General features: G+C 37.8%; 1 protein-coding gene across 4 annotated transcripts in view; it reads right to left on the reverse strand.

The window, feature by feature from the left end:
* Positions 1 to 19,006, reverse strand: part of LOC134211109 (alpha-globin transcription factor CP2) — a 139,384-nt gene that overhangs the window by 15,231 nt on the left and 105,147 nt on the right. For 3 of the 4 annotated variants that reach the window (XM_062687728.1, XM_062687730.1, XM_062687729.1), the window contains exons 4-9: positions 16,736 to 16,805; positions 12,218 to 12,711; positions 1,348 to 1,408; positions 1,012 to 1,258; positions 649 to 936; positions 379 to 551 (exon numbers count right to left, since the gene is read on the reverse strand). In XM_062687728.1, coding sequence (XP_062543712.1) covers positions 379 to 551; positions 649 to 936; positions 1,012 to 1,258; positions 1,348 to 1,408; positions 12,218 to 12,711; positions 16,736 to 16,805 — 1,333 coding nt within the window. Of the gene's footprint in view, positions 1 to 378; positions 552 to 648; positions 937 to 1,011; positions 1,259 to 1,347; positions 1,409 to 12,217; positions 12,712 to 16,735; positions 16,806 to 16,867; positions 17,482 to 19,006 lie in introns of those variants that run through there. The other variant, XM_062687731.1, reaches the window with a different exon arrangement.

Below are 19,006 nucleotides of genomic sequence, written 5' to 3' on the forward strand. Positions count from 1 at the left end.
ATGGTAAAAGCGTTCAACTCGAGAGGGTATACGCCGGCGCCAGGGTTTGATGGACGTTAGGCACACAAAGTAGCCAATGACATAGAGAAAAAGCAGAATTATGCCTAAAGCCCATTATGCCTTACACGCACCTGCTCGAGGAATTATAACATGTTATTGGAATTATCAACAAAACTGTCTAACTTAATCAACTTAATGAAGAATATTTTGATGTCAATGTTCATACATCTATTTTTGAGTGAATGTTAAAATACACTTCATCAAGTGATAATGTGCTATAAGATAAAGCTCCAATATAATCGACTGAAATGTTTTATGTAGTTTTAGTATAATTTCCAAAATAATTTATTTTTGTAAAGAATACACAACAATACTTACTGTTCCGGACTGAATCCTCCAACTAGCGGAGTTATCATCGATTCCGTTGTAATATCGTTCAAAATCGTACATTCACAACTTCGCTGGTATTTATCCTGCTCAGCGACTGGTCGTTTCAGGATCTTTTCCCGATCCTGCTTGTGCTTTCGATCAGCTCCTTTCAGTTTGAAAACCTTAGAATAAGAACCACAGCTTGGCGTAAACAACGAGTACAAAAGCGGGCTCTTCAACTAGAGACAGAGAGCAGCCCATAATGGAATTTCAATTAACCTTGATTTGACATGCAGCCGCGTGCAGTGGTCTTATGGTGCTATCCAGCCCATTCGAGCAGTTTCCTCCGTCATTCAGCGAATTATCCACAAAGGTTTCCACCTGTATGCGAAATGGAACTCCTTTTTCACCGCCATGCTTTTTTGGTGTGAACTCGGTCGAAATACAGTTCACCTTCACGTACACACCGACTTCCTTCATTGCATCCCAGTAAATTTCAATCGTATTTAGAAGACTGCTCGTATTCGGTTGCACCTGAATCAATCCATACGAAAGAGGAATATCAACCTGGAAGAAAGCCAAAAACGAAAACGCGGTCAAGGTCAATGCCACCACCAGAAACAATCTGTAACCAAATCTCACATCCAAAATTCTTTCCCCGGGACGCGATGCCTGCCACAGTTGCATTTGCTCACGCTCCATGTACTGCAGGCGACGCTCGTGGAAGCATATCTTGACGACACTTTTCAATATCTTCCCCCGGAAGGGTGACAAATCACCTAGCTTTTTCAACTTTATTTCATAGCTTTGCCCCTGGTTAAGATAGGTGAGAGATTCTTCATTGTTCTTGGTGGCAATCGAGGTGGCAGCTGCCAGTACGTACTGGAATCTGGAATATAGAGTGTAGTAATGTAGTATGGAAGATTTAGTTTTTTTGTATTTATTTTTTATTATTTTGTTGCGGAAGTTTGTATTTACCTATTATCGTCTTGGAACGGCTCTGATCTTTGTATATTTTCGTTTTGTGGAGCGAGATTTCCTAAAAATATATATTAATTCGTTAGTTTAGTTTAATTTTGTAAATATAAAATCTGAAAAAAAAACCTCTGGCAACAATAGAACCTGACAAGGGCCAAACAAATATTTATGAAAAGGGTTGGAAAATTAAAAAAAAAAGAAGAAAATATGGTATCGGCAGGTATTCCCAGCAGGCTATTGCGCTTGGCATACCCCTATATATAAAGCCGCAATTGTACCTTTGTACCTTCAATTTTGAATTGTCAAATGAGCACACAAGATTACGGAGAGGTTTTTGGCGAAATAATGTTCCTATTGTTGGTTTTAAAACCTGTGCCGAGAATACCATCAGTAACCCTATTTATTCCGACCTAATTATGAAAAGAAGATTATGGAGAATTAGTTAGAACCCTGCAGGATCTACTTCAAGTGAAATAGTATTTGGGCCTTAAGCAAGACCAAGTTGATCATATATTAAGATTTAAAAATCCTCTTATGGTTCTTTCTAAAATTACGTAACACTAAATTTGGTGATTTTGGACCCCCACCCTCCCCCTCATAACACTTTTTGTATGGAAGGTTGAATTTTTTGGTATGAATCGTAACGCTCGGCTGGACCCCCTCCCCCATTCGGCGTTACATAATTTATGAAAGACTCCATAATGGATCACTATACGTTTTCGTTAAAACCTTTGAAAATATCAACCATCCCAACCGAGACGCGACGTTTATTATGCCTTATTGGAATATAATTGTTATTTACTTTCCAATCGCACATATTCAAAGCAATCCTGATAGACCCTAAAGACCTAACATCATTAAGAAAAGTATAAAGTTCCACGGACTGAACTAAAATCCTAAAAATCTCGGAATCATGAATTGGCGCCATGTGGGAGAAAAAAACTGTCAAAATTAGCAATGAATTGGTCTTCCTAGCCAAGCGAAACGAGACACGACAAAAAGCGGATTTTATCTTGCTATTTTCGCTTCTGACATTATTCAATCAAATCGAATTTGATTATCAATACTAGCAAGACAAGCGAAATGAATTAGTATTGAACCAAAATTCTCGTTGATAAATCTAAAATGCGATAATAATCAATGCATGATTTTTCAACCGTGAGTTTTAAATTAACACTGGACTAATTGGTAGATGAAATAGAAGAATGACCACCATTTTAGTGTCTTGGTCAGACAGCGCATAGCACCGAGGGCTACAAAGCAGGGACCATGTTGAAAGCAGCTGAGTTCAAATCTCGGTCCCAGAGTAGCCCGATTCCGTGTAAAAAAAAAATCAGAAAAACATCCTCCTTGCTAGGGATGGGAAAACAGATTCCAAAAAATCGATGATGGGCTCAGCACTCACACGCGATCGTATATTGAATTTATCAATTGATAAACACTCGCCTACGAGTAAGAATAGTTCGAAAATCGTACATGAAGCAACTCACGTACTTTTTGTACCATCGTCAGGGGTGAGAATGCTTGGTGAACCTATTAAATGTATCTGAGCGTTAGAAAACTGAATTATATTTAAGGGAATTTTTTTTAACGATTTCGTTATCGGACCTCCAGGCTGTCGGTAAAAGCTAGACCCATTCTCACCCCCTTGGCTTTGACCAGGGCCGGATTTAGCCGGAAGGGGGCCCCAAAATGTACAAAAAAGGTTGGTTTTGGTACATAAGATTTGTGGGGGGCCGGGGCGGGCGTGGCCCTGTTTGACCCATTGTCACCCACGATTACGATACACACTTATCTTCCTACCATCATTAGGTATAAGTAAGGTTTACATTTTAATAATAATTCTATGTTTATTTTCGTTTGAATCCAAAATTTGAGAAGTTGTCGCCAGCGTACTCGCCTACTTGTCTCATCTGAAATATTCTCATTGTTGTAAGCGTATTTCGCATAGTCATAGAATACGGGTTGGAAGTCATCAGCAAAATTCGAGAGGCATAATTACGTTAGACGTAACGGATGATAGGCATAACGGGCGGTAGGCATAACGGACGTTAGACATTGATGCACAAAAGACAGATTGTATAACAATTTACCGAAAACCAATTCCCCGAATAAAATTTCGCCGAATGGAACAACTCCCCGAAAACCATTTTCCCCAATATATTCCTGGAACAGCAAGTATTAGTAGCATGTTAGTCGTAGTCAAAAATTGATTGATAGCTTACCCAGTATAAGGCATATGTTTTGTGGTTCCTTTTTTGCACGCCTTGGAATATTCGTTCAAAAATGAACAAATGCTTCGTTTTGAACCAGTGAGGTTGTAATTTCGATGCTTCGAGTGATGTTAGCTCGATGACGTGCTGCGTGCTGCACGAACAAATAAAAAAGCAAAAACATGTACAAAGCATTCGTTCCATACATTGAAAGTAGGATATTTTAAACGTTACATCTCCACGAGTCGGGAAAAGGCTCCTTTCAGATGGGTGGCGTGAAAAGAGAATGCTTGCTTCGTTCATTGACAGTGTTTCAGATACGAGTGAATGTTACCTTAATACAAAACTATATTAGCGATAAAAAGAGCATGCATTACATATCTCTCTTTCGCACAGTCATTCTAACGGCAATGTGCAACTCATTAGTCCTGTCCTGCCCTGTCTAATGAACAGGTTGAAGTCGCTCAAAGATCCTTTCATCCTGCTCGTTTCCATTTGTTGACAAAAAAGAACAACTTCGAGCGACTTCAACCTGCTCAGTGCTCATTAGACAGGAGTATTGTGACTGATGCAAGTGGAACAAATATTCATGGTACCTGCGTGTAATTTTCAGGTGGGTGGCACGACGGCTCTGTTTCATTCGACAGTGCCACATGCAGTGAGGAAGCATTCTTTACTAGGCGCCTTTCAGACCGCATCGTGCTTTCGTGCTGTGCGGTTCTTTCTCTCTTTGCGGAAGGAAGTTTTAATACTACCCGAAGCTATTTTAATGGCAACGTTGCTTCTTAACGCTATTTGGACCCACTGATCCCGGTACGATCTTTGCAAGGACCCGTGCCTTCGTTTTACGTTGGACCCGTTTGCTGAATTAAAAGTCCGACAAGCGGAGATGATCCTGCAGTGACACCGTTCTGGGAAAAACCTCTTAGAAGGTCACGTCTCCACGCTCAGCACTGAGCATTCGTAAAACCAAGAGGAAGGGAGAGTCTCTGAATTCTCCACTTCCTTCAAAGAAACAAGGTTTCAAGACCGTCCTGCCCAAGCGCGGAAAAAATAGAAGGCAGCTGGCGAATTCAGATATTCCTTCTAACTCTAATATCGGAAATAATTCTTCTCCAATCGAACTGAGCAATCAGTTCGATTTGATTAATGATGAATTGAGCAAATCGAATCTACCTCTAGCCCAGGTGATTCGATTCATGCGAAAAGCAAAGGATTCCGCCAATTGTGGTATCTGTTGCCGAGTTTTCTGGCTTCCGGAATGAGATTTTCAGTAACCTTCAGGGGATCAAGGTTTCATTTCAGATTGCTAGGAAGGGTGACTGCCGCGTTTTGCCGGGATCCTTTGACGATCGCAAACGTCTTCTTCACTATTTAACTGAGAAGCGCCATAAATTCTTCACATACGACGACAAAACTGAGCGATTGTTCAAAGTCGTCTTGAAAGGTCTCCCAGGGATGATAAATCACTGGATGAGATTAAATTGAAATTTCTCAATTACTTGGATTTTCACCAGTCCAAGTAATTAAGATGAAAAGAAATCCCATTCTGGTACTTCCCAGAGGGCATTTCTCAAGAATTTTATTTAGTTCATTTTAACAAAAGTGAACTAAATAATATGAAAAGTTTGGAAAAGGCCTGTATTATGTCTCATGTCCGTGTTACATGGGAACATTTCCGCAGGCCTGGGGAAATTTCCAAAACCCTACCCAGTGCCGTAAGTGCCAAAAGTGGGGTCATGGAACCAAACATTGTTACATGGATGCTAAATGCATGATTTGTGGTGGAACCTCTCACGCCAAGGACGCATGTCCTGTGAGAGAAGATTCCAATAAATTTAAGTGCGCAAACTGTGGGGCAATCATAAATCCAATTTCTGGGAATGCCCTTCACGCAAAAAGTTTTGAATTCCCGTGCAAAATTGATGACGGAAATTCCAATCGGATCCCAGATTCGACGGGTAGAAATTTTTCAAACGCTCAAATTTCGAAACCGGTTACCGGTCGAGCAATTCATACCCACCGCAATTCACAAACAAATTTTGCCGCTCGTCAACGGGTAGCAAGCACTTCAGTAAATTCCAATTTTTCCAATGTACCTACGTATGCAAACATCGCTGCTGGTAGACAAAATTTCTCTTCTCAAAATGAGGTTTATACCCATGTCCCAACGGAAAATAACGGTCATGTTGCCGATTCAGGTAGCATGACTGCTTCCGATTTTGATTTTTTAACTGAACAATTGCATCATATGATTGATGCAATGTTCAAAGCAAATACAATTCCTGAAGCTGTTCAGGTTGGTATAAAGTACACACAAAAAATTGTTATCGGACTCCGTTTCAATGGATCCAAATAATTGTGTGAAAGTTCTAAATTGGAATGCCCGCTCTCTAAAGGGTAAGGAAGATGAATTATTCAACTTCCTTACAGTTCACAATGTGCATATTGCCATTATAACTGAAACGTATTTAAAACCAGGACTCTCCATTAAAAGAGATCCAAACTATTTTATCTACAGAAATGATCGTCTTGACAGCGCCTGTGGTGGTTCTTCATTTGAAACCAAAGTTTTTGAAACCTTGGGAGTTTCTGTTGAAACAAATTTTGGACAATTTTCCTTCATTGCAGCCTACTTGCCTTTTCAATGCAATGGGCAGCAAAAGAATTTGTTGAAAGCTGATCTTCAAATTCTGACTCGCAACAAATCAAAATTCTTCGTAATTGGTGACTTCAATGCCAAACACCGTTCATGGAATAATGCTCAAAGCAATTCCAATGGTAAAATTTTATTTGAAGATTGTTCTGCGGGATATTATACTATTCAATATCCCAATGGACCAACTTGTTTTTCTTCCAGTCGAAATCCTTCTACAATTGATTTAGTTTTAACGGATTCAAGTCAGCTGTGTGGCCAATTGGTAACTCATGCTGACTTTGACTCTGATCACCTTCCTGTGACATTTGAAATCTCACAAGAAGCCATTTATAATCCAATCAGCTCTACTTTTAATTATCATAGAGCTGATTGGGATTTATATAAAACGTATATCGATAGGAATTTTGATGTTGATATTCCTCTCGATACCAAAAGTGATATTGATAATGCTCTCGTATCTTTGACAAATTTAATTGTCGAAGCCAGAGGCATTGCAATTCCGAAATGTGAAGTTAAATTCAACTCCATTATTATTGACGACGATCTTCAGCTACTGATCCGTCTTAATGTGAGAAGAAGGCAATACCAAAGAACTCGCGATCCCGCGTTGAAAGTTATTTGGCGAGATTTGCAAAATGAAATTAAAAAACGTTTCGCTATTCTGAGAAATACCAACTTTGAGAATAATGTCTCGAAGTTGGATCCCAGTTCGAAACCCTTTTGGAAATTAACGAAAATTCTTAAAAAAAAACTCAAAAGCCAATTCCAGCGCTTAAAGAGGGAAATAAAATTTTATTAACAAATGGCGAAAAGGCTCAAAAACTTGCTCAGCAGTTCGAGAGTGCCCATAATTTTAGTCTAGGTCTCACTAGTCCAATTGAGGATCAGGTTACACGGAGCTTCGAAGACATTCTCAATCAAGAGAATGTGTTGGACCCTTCGTTGGGAACTAATTTGGATGAAGTGAGATCTATTACTAGAAAATTTAAAAATATGAAAGCCCCGGGTGATGATGGTATTTTCTACATACTTATCAAAAAACTTCCTGAGAGCTCTTTATCCTTTTTGGTTAATTTATTTAACAAATGTTTTCAATTGGCATACTTCCCAGATAAATGGAAAATCGCCAAAGTTGTTCCAATTTTGAAGCCGGACAAAAATCCAGCTGAGGCTTCTAGTTATCGCCCAATCAGTTTGCTTTCTTCAATAAGCAAACTGTTTGAAAAGATTATTTTAAATAGAATGATGGTTCATATTAATGAAAATTCTATTTTTGCTGATGAGCAATTTGGTTTTCGCCATGGGCATTCAACCACTCATCAGTTATTAAGAGTTACGAACTTAATTCGGCTCAACAAATCTGAAGGATATTCGACTGGAGTTGCTCTTCTTGATATAGAGAAAGCATTTGACAGTGTTTGGCATGAAGGTTTGATTGTAAAATTGATGAATTTTAATTTTCCTCTGTACATCATTAAACTGATCCAAAATTATTTATCAGATCGCTCGCTGCAGGTAAACTATCAGAATACTAAATCTGATAGATTACCTGTAAGGTCTGGTGTCCCCAAGGCAGCATACTGGGGCCCATATTGTATAACATTTTTACTTCTGACTTACCTGATTTACCACCAGGGTGTCAAAATCTTTGTTTGCAGATGCCACGGCGATTTCAGCCAAAGGGCGAAGCCTTCGCGTCATTAGTAGTAGTATGGAAAAAAGTTTGGATATTTTCTCCACTTACTTGCAAAATGGAAAATTTCCGAATGCTTCCAAAACTCAGCTTATAATTTTCCCACATAAGCCGAGAGCTTCTTATTTGAAACCTTCTAGCAGACATATTGTCACTATGAATGGGGTTGCAATTAATTGGTCTAGCGAAGCTAAATATTTAGGACTTCTGCTAGATCAAAATTAACTTTTAAAATCACATTGAAGGCTTTCAAGCCAAATGTAACAAATATATTAAGTGCCTATATCCACTTATAAACAGAAAATCAAAACTTTGTCTTAAAAACAAACTAAACAAATTTTTAGACCTGCCATGTTGTATGCTGTGCCAATATGGGCTAGTTGCTGCAATACCAGAAAGAAGGCACTCCAGAGGATTCAAAATAAAATTTTGAAAATGATTCTGAAGTTGCCTCCGTGGTATAGTACCTGTAATGAACTTCATAGAATTTCTAATATTGAGACATTGCAACAAATGTCCAGCAAAATAGTTTCCAATTTTAGATAAAAATCGTTGCAATCCTGTATTGCAACGATTAACTCCTTGTACCCTTAGTATAAAATAGGTTAAGTTTAGTTTAAGTTGAAAACATTGTAATTCCTACATGGCTCAATTCAACCAGAGGAAAAATCCTAACTGCCAGAGGCAATTGAAATGTATTAATAATAACTAAAAACGTAACATAACAAATAAGGATGATAGTGTTGAGAAAACACAGAACACCTAGTCTAAGAGATGAATGCATGTATTAGATGATTAGCAAATAAACGTAGTTAAAAAAAAAAAAAAAAACTAGGCGCCTTTGAAATTGTTTTTTCATGAAGCTACCTTCTTTGTGAGTATATTTGATTCAGAAGCATTTTTTCTCATCTTTATTGCTTCATTCAGCCAAGCCCTGTTCTTTAATAACTGGCCATTTCGAACAATGTTATTTTCGGAGATGTTACTTACGAGAAAATATTATTTTAGAAAAGAAATGTTTTTTAAAAAAACTTGCATGATTTTTTAAAACGTCGAGAAACTTTTTTTTTATTGCATTCTCTTTTGCTAATATCTAGGCTAGTTTTGCATTTGTTGCAATGTTTCCACCTCAGCACGCTAGACAATACTACTTTCTCCAGATCTCTGCTAAAAAAATTGTTAATGTTAGTATTTATGGCTTTGTAGTAACCGGGGAAATGATATTTACAAGCAAATGATGCTTTTGAGTGAATTTTCAATTAGGCAAATTGTACAATCCCAAAGAACCTCGTATGAAATAAAGAATAGGTAACTATGCCTTATGTCCATTATGCCATTATGCCTAACGTACTTATGCCTTTCGTCGCGCACCCATGTAAAGGTATCTATCCAGCGTTAGGATTAAATTCCAGTGGCATCCCACAATAGATTCATGTTGCAGCCAATATTGCGCGAACGTATCCCACTGACATCTCTGCATCATGATGAATTCTGATGTTTGTAAACATAACATAGTACCTATTGAACCGCTCATAAAAAAAACTACACCTTCGCTTATTTTTGTTCGCAACGAAAAATAAGCGCCAGATAGTCGCTTAAGCAAAACATACCTTCAGAAAAAAAAAGCTATTTGATCGATTTGATCGGTCGATTCTGACGATGAATGCTTTGATAACACGTGCTATTTGTACTGCGGATAAATTTTACAGGTCTATGAGAGCCTTGGAAAATAATCACGAAAGTTGTCAGTTGTTGCAAGGTATAATATCCTGAATTTTACCAATATTTGAGATGTTGGCTACAAAAACACGCCGTCGTGCCACCGACCAGGCAATTTCGCCCTCATTCTCCTATTCTACGGGTAACTTTTGGGTTTGGCTCAAAATGAAAAAAAAAATCATTGTTTCCTCCCCAATTAATATCTATGAAATCGCTTTTCAATTGAACAATTCTTACAAACAATATCTTTTTAAAATAACAGGATTTAATCCGGATTTTAAAATCTAGAATTATTAAGGCTTGGCAGCGGTTTTTATTAATAAATTAAAATAATTAATTAAGAAGACGAGGTCTGTTTTAACCAAAGTTTAACAATTGTTAATTGCTATTTGGAAACAAAACCTTGAATTCAATCTACTGCCACGAATCCCTTCTAAAATATATTTTGAAAAAAAAAACTTTTCTTAAGGTGCAGAATTTTCAGAATTTTGGTCAGAGCAATATTCAAAAGACTGTTTTTGAAACTCATGAGTCGTAGACAATCCATCTGAATTTAATGAGCAATCTTTCGGGAGAATCTTTGGAATACTTTTCATCGTTGATTACGAAAGATTTTCTATGGAACGAATTCCATTTCTTAATTCCTTCTTACATTTCTCAAGCACACTAGTGTTAAATAGAGGTTTGATATGAGGATTAGCATTAGCATCGTTACGGTGTAATTCATTGATTGGAAACTAGTGATTCCCCTGTTATTTTGTTCCAATAAAATCGATTTCTTTTCGAATTTGAATTTGACGAATTTGACCCTTCAAGAACTTCCTGACTAAATTCTGAAGTATTTCCCAAAAAAATTCCGAAGAATTTTAAAGAATTTCTGGAGTAAATTCAAAAGAATATAAAAATAAATTGCCGGACAAAGTTATAAAAAAATTTCCCGAGGAAATGTCAAAGAACTTCCCGAAGAAATTTCAAAGACAATTTTGAAAAAAAAATTCCCGTAGAAATTTCGAAAACTTGCCGAGGAAATTCCGGAGAGCTTTCCGATGAGCTTCCAAAGAATTTCCCGAAGCAGTTGCGATGAATTTTCTGAGGATTTTTTTTTTATTTTAACATTAGATGTGGTGAATGTTTCGGTTTATCAGTACATATTCTTTTTATTGCACTCCTTCTTTAACTGTATGGATCAACTTATTAAAAACCTGTTTCTACATTCTTTACGTCACGCAAAGATATTTAGACTATGTCTATGTAGACCAAAATTAGGACGTGACTTAGGGTCGATTTCTTCACCTCTGCTTAGACCTTAAACCAGATTTAAGCGCATGGGTAAGCACCGCTTAAGAGTTGATCGAAGGTGAAGAAATTGGCCCTTAGTGTATCTTGTCAAATAAAATTGGTTAATCTTCACCTAATAGCTAACTAAATGATAGACAGTTAAGGTCACTCCTGACAGTATCCAATTTTCAAAGTACTCGTGTTTTCAAGGGCACACCATTCGATACGGAAGCAACGCACAACTGTTTTTTTGCCCGCATGCTGCGACGCAGCAAAGCTGAAAAGCAAAGTTGTTTCCGTATCGAATGGTGTACTCTTGAAAACGCGAGTACTTTGAAAATTGGATTCCGTCAGGAGTGACCTTAAATTAATTGAAATCTAAAGACAAGAGACCAAAATGTTTTTTTTTTCGAAAACCAGAAAATGAATATACTTCTATCAAAGGACGTTAGACAAGAGACAGAGTAACGTTAAGAACATTTGAGACCCTAAGATCGTGAACTTTGTTTAAAATACTGAAACATTATTAACAGACATTACTGTTACTTATATGATACAACTAACTTAACGTATTGACAAACATCCGTTCTCAACCGCATCAAAATGAAGGAAGCTCTTAGATGATTGAGTCGTCTTAATGCATAATTAGTCTATTTTGAAACAAACCCTACTAGAATTATGTCATTACTTCTTTATTCAAAAGTGTTGCTTGGAGATGACAACAATGCCATCCGTTGTCAACATAGACTGCCATTAGGTATTGAAAGTCGACTCCAAGAAACCAATAATGCAACTTTAAATGTAACTATTTGGGAAACATCTATGCACGTGCTGAGCTTTTATTATTTGTCCGGTTCATAACTGGCTGTGGGAAGGAAATGTATCTTTATGATCACAATACGAGGGAGATCCGAATCATTTTCCGATGAAGTTTTGTAGCATTTCAACAAATTCCAGAAACTAAAACCCTGGAAAAATCTTGCATATTTTTTACAATGGATAAAATTGATTTGATCAATTAAATAATATATAAAAAAAATCATCAACCCAACACGAGAACACAGAAGAAATATACTTTGTGATTCAGTAGTAAGGAATGTGTTCCAATGATGTTTAATTTTCGTTGGATCTTAAGTGAACAAAATTAGGGTAAATAAATTGGGTGATCAATAAATCAGGCCTACTTTGCGATTTTGGCATACTTTGTGTACAATGGAGAGCAAATTCCCACCACGACCCATGGCATGTACACAATAATGTACGCCCAAATCGCAAAGTTGGCCGCTCGAAATAATAGGCAATACTCACCTGTACTATCATAACGGCTACTATGCATGAAGTTCTGCAAGCCACTCATATTTCCTATATTCCCCGACCCATTACCGGTCATCCCCGACACGAGTGCCTGTTCGTTACCAACCGTTGTTGATTGTCCACCATTGTTATTGTTGTTGTTATTATTGCTCAAGGTTTGCTGTGGATCACCACCTTGATTATGATGCTGCTGCTGCTGTTGTTGTTGTTGTTGCTGCTGTTGCTGCTGCTGCTGTTGTAATTGTTGTGATTGTAACTGTTCGGGGGCTTGTAGAGGGTGTTGATGATGATTCTGCTGATGAGGGGGATGTTGTGAATGCTGTTGTTGTTGCTGTGGCAGGGATTGTTGTTGTTGTTGCTGCTGCTGCTGCTGTTGCTGCGAGCTTGGAGCTTGAATGCTTTTGGTGCTTTTGATCACTTCATGACCGATTTTTTGGGGAGGGGAAGGTAATTCTTGTTTGAAGACTGGGAAATTCAGCAATGAGTCACTGTTTACAATGAAAAAAAAAAGCGCAACATTTGTATTACTATTTAAAACTAGTTTTTTTGTGGACGCAGTAGCGCCCGTGGCAAGTGTTTTTTTTTTTTTCAAAGTTTAAAAATCAAAATTTTTAACGTCTGTTGTCTGTGATTTTTTTCATCAAATGCTGTGTCTGGTTGTCTAAGGTTGTCACTGGTTTTGTTTTCTGCATCTGATAGTAAAAAAGAATCGAAGTGTCAAATATATTTTATTTTTTGAGAATTCCCTCGCGTGCTGCGTCTGGTTGGCTAGTCACCGGACAGACAAACAGGGCTATTATCCAGCTTTTTACGCTAGCCATAAATCTGGAAAGGGGTGATTCAAACATGACAGATGCTGTGAACTTTTTTTTCTCTCAGCATCATAGTCACCTTTGAACTGAAGTATGTTTTGCAATCTGTCAAGATGTTCGAAATGCACATAATGCATTGGTATTTGAATTAATATAAACGTAATAATAATTCTACCTTTTAGATTTTCTGCAGTCAAATTACACCTATTGGGAAGCCGCACGAACAAACTTATGGAGATGTAGCGTATATTCTTCGTTATTCTTCAGTTTCATTCAAGTCAATTACCTGGACACCCGAGGAATCCTTTTTATTCTTACTCTTACTCTCATTGATTCTTCGATAGTACACTCTACTTATTGGAGAACTCATAGCAGAAAATCCACTAGATTAAAATCTGTAACTCCTAGCGAGCCCTTGCTAGACTTCTGATCAAAAAGAACTTACATACATCCATATTGGTCTTTCTTCGAACGTTTCGTGTCGATTTAGATTAGGCAAATGAGTTGATGCTTTCAGCTGAATTGAATTAGCTTGACAAAAGATGATCGTGGTCAAGTTTCTTTCAATTAAATTGTTTAATCGTTCGTTTCAAGTTATACCTGCTCAATTTTTTTGAACTGTCTTATTATCAGTCTAGTTTAGGCAAATTAATTGAGCAAGTCGTTTCACTTGAACGCAAATTTAACACCTTTGTTTACCTTATTTGAACAGAAGTTGACCATATTTATCTACTTCGGTAACCTCGTTCTCCGCGTTCCGCTGTACGGAAACCGGTTATCAGCTTTAACTTTCAGCAAAGGTGCTGGATGGCATCATATACTACATTCACAGAAAACCGATGAACATCGTACTCGGAAAATTTAGATTACCAAGCATGGCTGTGGTCCCTTTTTCGTAAGAACACATCTAGAAGAATTCTATCATTAGGAAAATATTCTTCCACAGAGAAACAGACGTCTCACTCTACACATGTTCCATCGTTCATCTTTTAAACGGTGGATTCAATTTTGTGTAGGTGGTCGATCGGCCACCGATGGCGCTTCCATCGGATTTACTTGTGTTTGACGTTTGCTCACTACCGCCACCTGGTTGCCGCTTGTCCACCTACAGTACATTTAGAATTGGGCGGTACTGTTTTCGTGACGATGATTTTGATTGCATTTTGTTCTAAGTGAGACGTCTGTTTCTCTGTGATTCTTCGTTTTTCGAACTGCGGAACCTAGAAAATCATCTATGTGCCTTACAACGCGATTTGTATATGAGTCAGCTCTAAATTTTCAGCAATTGATGCCGGATCTGAAGATAAGTGGCATTTTCAGAAAATAACCGCTTGGAGGAATCACACCCACTGACCATCTATGAAACCCGCGAAGCCTAGTGACATCGAACGATGAACAGTAGTCAAAGTGCATCGAGTTCGGTGGTATACAGCTGGGTAGTGCGAATAGAATCAATTTGGTTGTCAAACTGAAGCCAAACTTTTCTATTGTGCCGGAGCCAAACATTGAAGATTGTGGTTATGTTCATTTCAGATCCAATATTGAGAAGTATTGTTATTATTTCGGAAAATAATAAAAATAAACTTAGTTTGAGTTTTGTATTCTTTGTAACCAATATTTTCGCATTATATTTCGAGTGGAAAATTAGTAGGAATGCAATTAAAAAGCACTCGTTACGAAATTTTACGAAATTCAACAGCTGATTGGAGCAGGAATGTATGTAAGCCATCGTAAAGTCATGTAGAGTCTCGCGCATTTGTGCGCCCTCATGCAGTATGGAAAGAGAAATTCGAAAAGCGGGAAATGTTTGACAGCCAAGTAACTGCAAAATAATTTTGCTTATGGGATTGATTTCAAAATATCCCTCTACTCGCTTGAGAGCAGAAAAGTTGCTCTATCCGCAGCACCCAGGTATACAGTAGATTGATACACCTTTCTAAAACGGAGGAATTCTAATCACAAACGATAGGAAGCGGCCGATGGTCAGGAAAATTTTCAATTTGGCAAGATGTGGGTGAAACAAATTTTGCTGAAAATAGCGGGTGGAAACAGTACAAACAGTCTTCTTATATACCATATTGATCAAAATGCTCGAATGGTGGGTGCAGTTGACCTCCAGAAACGTCAAATCAGAGACTAACCCGCAGGCAAGCTGGCGGCCATTACCGCTCGCGGAAAACTGGATAGTTTAAATATAAATATAAATACTTTTCAACATGAGCGTACATAGAAGCTTCTTCTTCTTATTGACATTACATCCCCACACTGGGACAGAGCGCCTCGCAGCTTAGTGTTCATTAAGCACTTCCACAGTGATTAACTGTGAGGTTTCTAAGCCAAGTTACCATTTTTGCATTCGTATCCAGTTTTCCGCGAGCGGTAATGGCCGCCAGCTTGCCTGCGGGTTAGTCTCTGATTTGACGTTTCTGGAGGTCAACTGCACCCACCATTCGAGCATTTTGATCAATGTGGTATATAAGAAGGCTTGAATTCGCCGAATCAGCACCTTCTTATATGCAACATTGGTCAAAATGCTCGGAGCGGTGGGTGCAGTTGACCTCCAGAAACGTCAAATCAGAGACTGACCCGCATGCAAGCTGGCGGCCATTACCGCTCGCGGAAAACTGGATATGTATCATGAGGCTAGCACGATAATGCTTTTATGCCCAGGGAAGTCGAGACAATTTCCAATCCGAAAATTACCTATACCGGCACCGGGAATCGAACCCAGCCACCCTCAGCATGATCTTGCTTTGTAGCCGCGCGTCTTACCGCATGGCCCCAAGGAGGGCCCCGTACATAGAAGCATCAGATGCCAAAGTAATACAAAAACAATTTGTTTATTTACATTCTGCAGTTCAATATGAGCTCATTCAATATCTAGTATCTAGAACGTTTTTTTTATATTCAAATGTAATTAAACACCATGAGTCTGATTCAGTGGCGTAGCCAGAAAATTGGTCTGGGGGGGAGGGGGTTTTCTGAACTTTTTTTTCGAAAAAAAAATCTTTTAAAAATTTTGTCTTTGGGGGGGGGTATGTCCAAAACCACCCCTGTGGCTACGCCACTGGTCTGATTAGATTTGACTCGCGCTTGATTTGAATAATGCATGAGATATGAGAATTTGATTTTTCTCTAAACTGCTCACTGTGAAAAAGTTAATTATCTTACATTATGTGTGCAGTGTTGGGAAAACTCAAATTCTCATATCTCATGCGCGATTCAAATCAAGCACAAGTCAAATCCAATCAGACTCATGGCCCAGGGAATCGTCCATGATTTGACTCGCGATTTTCATCATTGCATTTTTTTACGTGCTTAATTACATTTGACATAAAATACGTTGCTATTAGCACGCGAGCAAAAATTTAATGTAATTGGTATTAATCATATTTTAGAAATCATAAAGTATCGACTTATTTTTGCCTGAGCTCATAAACTGCCCATAAATTCATAATGGTCCCATGTTGCTTGATTTCCTATCTAAATGGGATTGTTATGCATTTATGGGCAGTAAACTTAATTAACATTTGTTTGATAAGCATATTTTTTAAAACTTTGAACTGAATTAAGTCAATGCCATGTAATTTAATGTTTAGTCTCAAAGAATATGAAAATATCGATGGTAAAAGTCTGAATAAGGAATATGGAAGATCAAATTCAAATAGTAGATTCTAGTATAATAAAATACATTACTTACCTAATATATCCATTGTTTGAAAGCTCATTACTCAAATCCAGATCTAATTCTTCTGGCCAACGCATTGAACCTGTAAAGAGCAAAAAGTGTAATCTTGTTATATCAAATATCACTTGTTCGTGTTGTAATTACTCATATCATTATTGTTATTATTTGCACTGACATTGAAACATTTCAATCTTTTGCGCAAAAAATCTTTATCCATGGTGGTTTCCTCGTACGGCTCACACATGTCTTCAACCGGTTTAGCGAAATTTATTCCAAACCAGTAGTGTCTGACCATTGGCAATAATGCAACTGCCGTAGGTCCGATCTCCGATCGGTTCACGTGGACATTGTTGTCAAGCACTCCATCAGTAAAATTGAATCGGCTTAATGTTGCGTTCGAAACATAAACAAAGTGCAAAGCCAAGGGCTGCAGAGGACGAAGGGTGGCCGCGTATCACTCAAACAAACAAATTTCACGATCCGAACAACATGTGATAGCAACGATGCAGCCAAGTTCAAGCTGAGCTGCGGCCTATTATTCTCTGCGTTGTTCAAATTTTATGATTTGTGTCGCAAGCGTGCGTACTACGTCACCAAATTACACAAGAAAATTACACGTGGCTCTTCTGTTGGCCTCGGTGGTTCTCCAAATGAGATGAAACTATAAACTAAACCAAGTTCGCTTTTCAGAGACTAGATCGAGCCATCTTTACCCCGTTGGCAATAATTAAGCAAACAAACACCCAACCGACGACGGCACAGCGAAACCATTGTGAGTCCTTGAGAGTCGAATCAACAGCCAACAAGCGTCCCATATCATCATCAGACTCGGCCCACCATCATTCCTGATGTCTACGGCAGCTTTGGCTATACATCAGTGTTTGAGTCCCACCCGTCTCCCATATGAGGAAAAGAGTGAACACGCTCTAGCCCCAAGAGAGCGCAATATGTTTGTGAAGCCAGTTATCACAAAAAATTTACACGTTATCAACGTAATTATTAAATAAATCAAAAACACTTTGTCCCACTACCACCATCTCAACCATCGGGCTCCAAAGGCAGCAGTTCTCAATTGGTTCAGGCGAATTCTAAAAATATGCCCCCAAACTATTGTGTTAGCTCACATCGCCATTTAACATGTGCGTCAACTGTGCACTGAAGATCTGTTATATTACAATTGTAATTGCGGGAGAATACAATGAGGAACATATGAATGGTTCAGAATCGAATACAGAACCAGAACCGATAAACAAGTTGGCCGTGAAACACCTTTCATGGCTATAACTAGATTATCTGTTTTGCCAGATTCATTTCATAGTAGCCTAGAAAAAGAATTACTATGCTTATGAATATAGAACCTTTGCACGCGACTAGATTTATCTATCGCAAATCGATTCACTCGCGTCCAGTACAGCTGAGATTTAATTTGGGATTCAATTATCCACGGGCTGTGTTTTCATTCTTATCTTTTCACATTGGAATGAACTTACGCAACATTTGTTGCTAATAAGATAATCACACCACACGAGCAGATGAGGCTTAACAGTGTTCGATTTCTGGTGGAGATGGGGTTGTCAATACCTAAAGCCTTGAAAAGAATAACTTGATGTCAATCTTCATGCATTCTATTTTATTTCTCCACTTTAATATGATATTTATTATGACAAATGGCGTAATTTGAATAGGCTATTAGTTGGTCAACTTTCTCAAGGGTAGCTTTAGACAGAGCCATTGAAAATTGCATGCCAGTCTAGTGTAATGCTTCTTTCGAAAAGCATACTCGTGTAGAAGAAAATAGCAAAAGAATAACACTTTTTACCATATATAAATAACTGAATAGCAAAATCTGATGTTAGTTTGTTTGACATAGTTGCTAAAATAATAAAAATAAAAACTGACATTGTTCTAGCAAATAGCCAAAACATAATTCATTTTGCATTATAAGAACAAACCAATAGCAAAATATTTGCAGAAAAAGAAATATCAAAATTGAAAATTCAAATGAATAACACACTTTGTTATGATTGCAAAATGTGTTCTTTATTTGTTGACCTACTCTCGTTATAAATAACAAATTTTACTAGCATAACAAAATTAGATATTGGCATGCTATTTTATGTTATTCATGAAACATGAATGAAACATACGAATAACAAAATTTGATATCACAGCAAAATTTGTTATTATGTTAATTGTTTGTTATTCACCTCCACCCGGGTAATATTCACAGAAAGAATAAAAAAAACCCAAATTTATCCCCCAGTGGTGATTATGCCTTTCTCG

The sequence above is a fragment of the Armigeres subalbatus genome, chromosome 2 (genome assembly GCF_024139115.2).
Source record: "Armigeres subalbatus isolate Guangzhou_Male chromosome 2, GZ_Asu_2, whole genome shotgun sequence".
NCBI lineage: Eukaryota > Metazoa > Arthropoda > Insecta > Diptera > Culicidae > Armigeres > Armigeres subalbatus.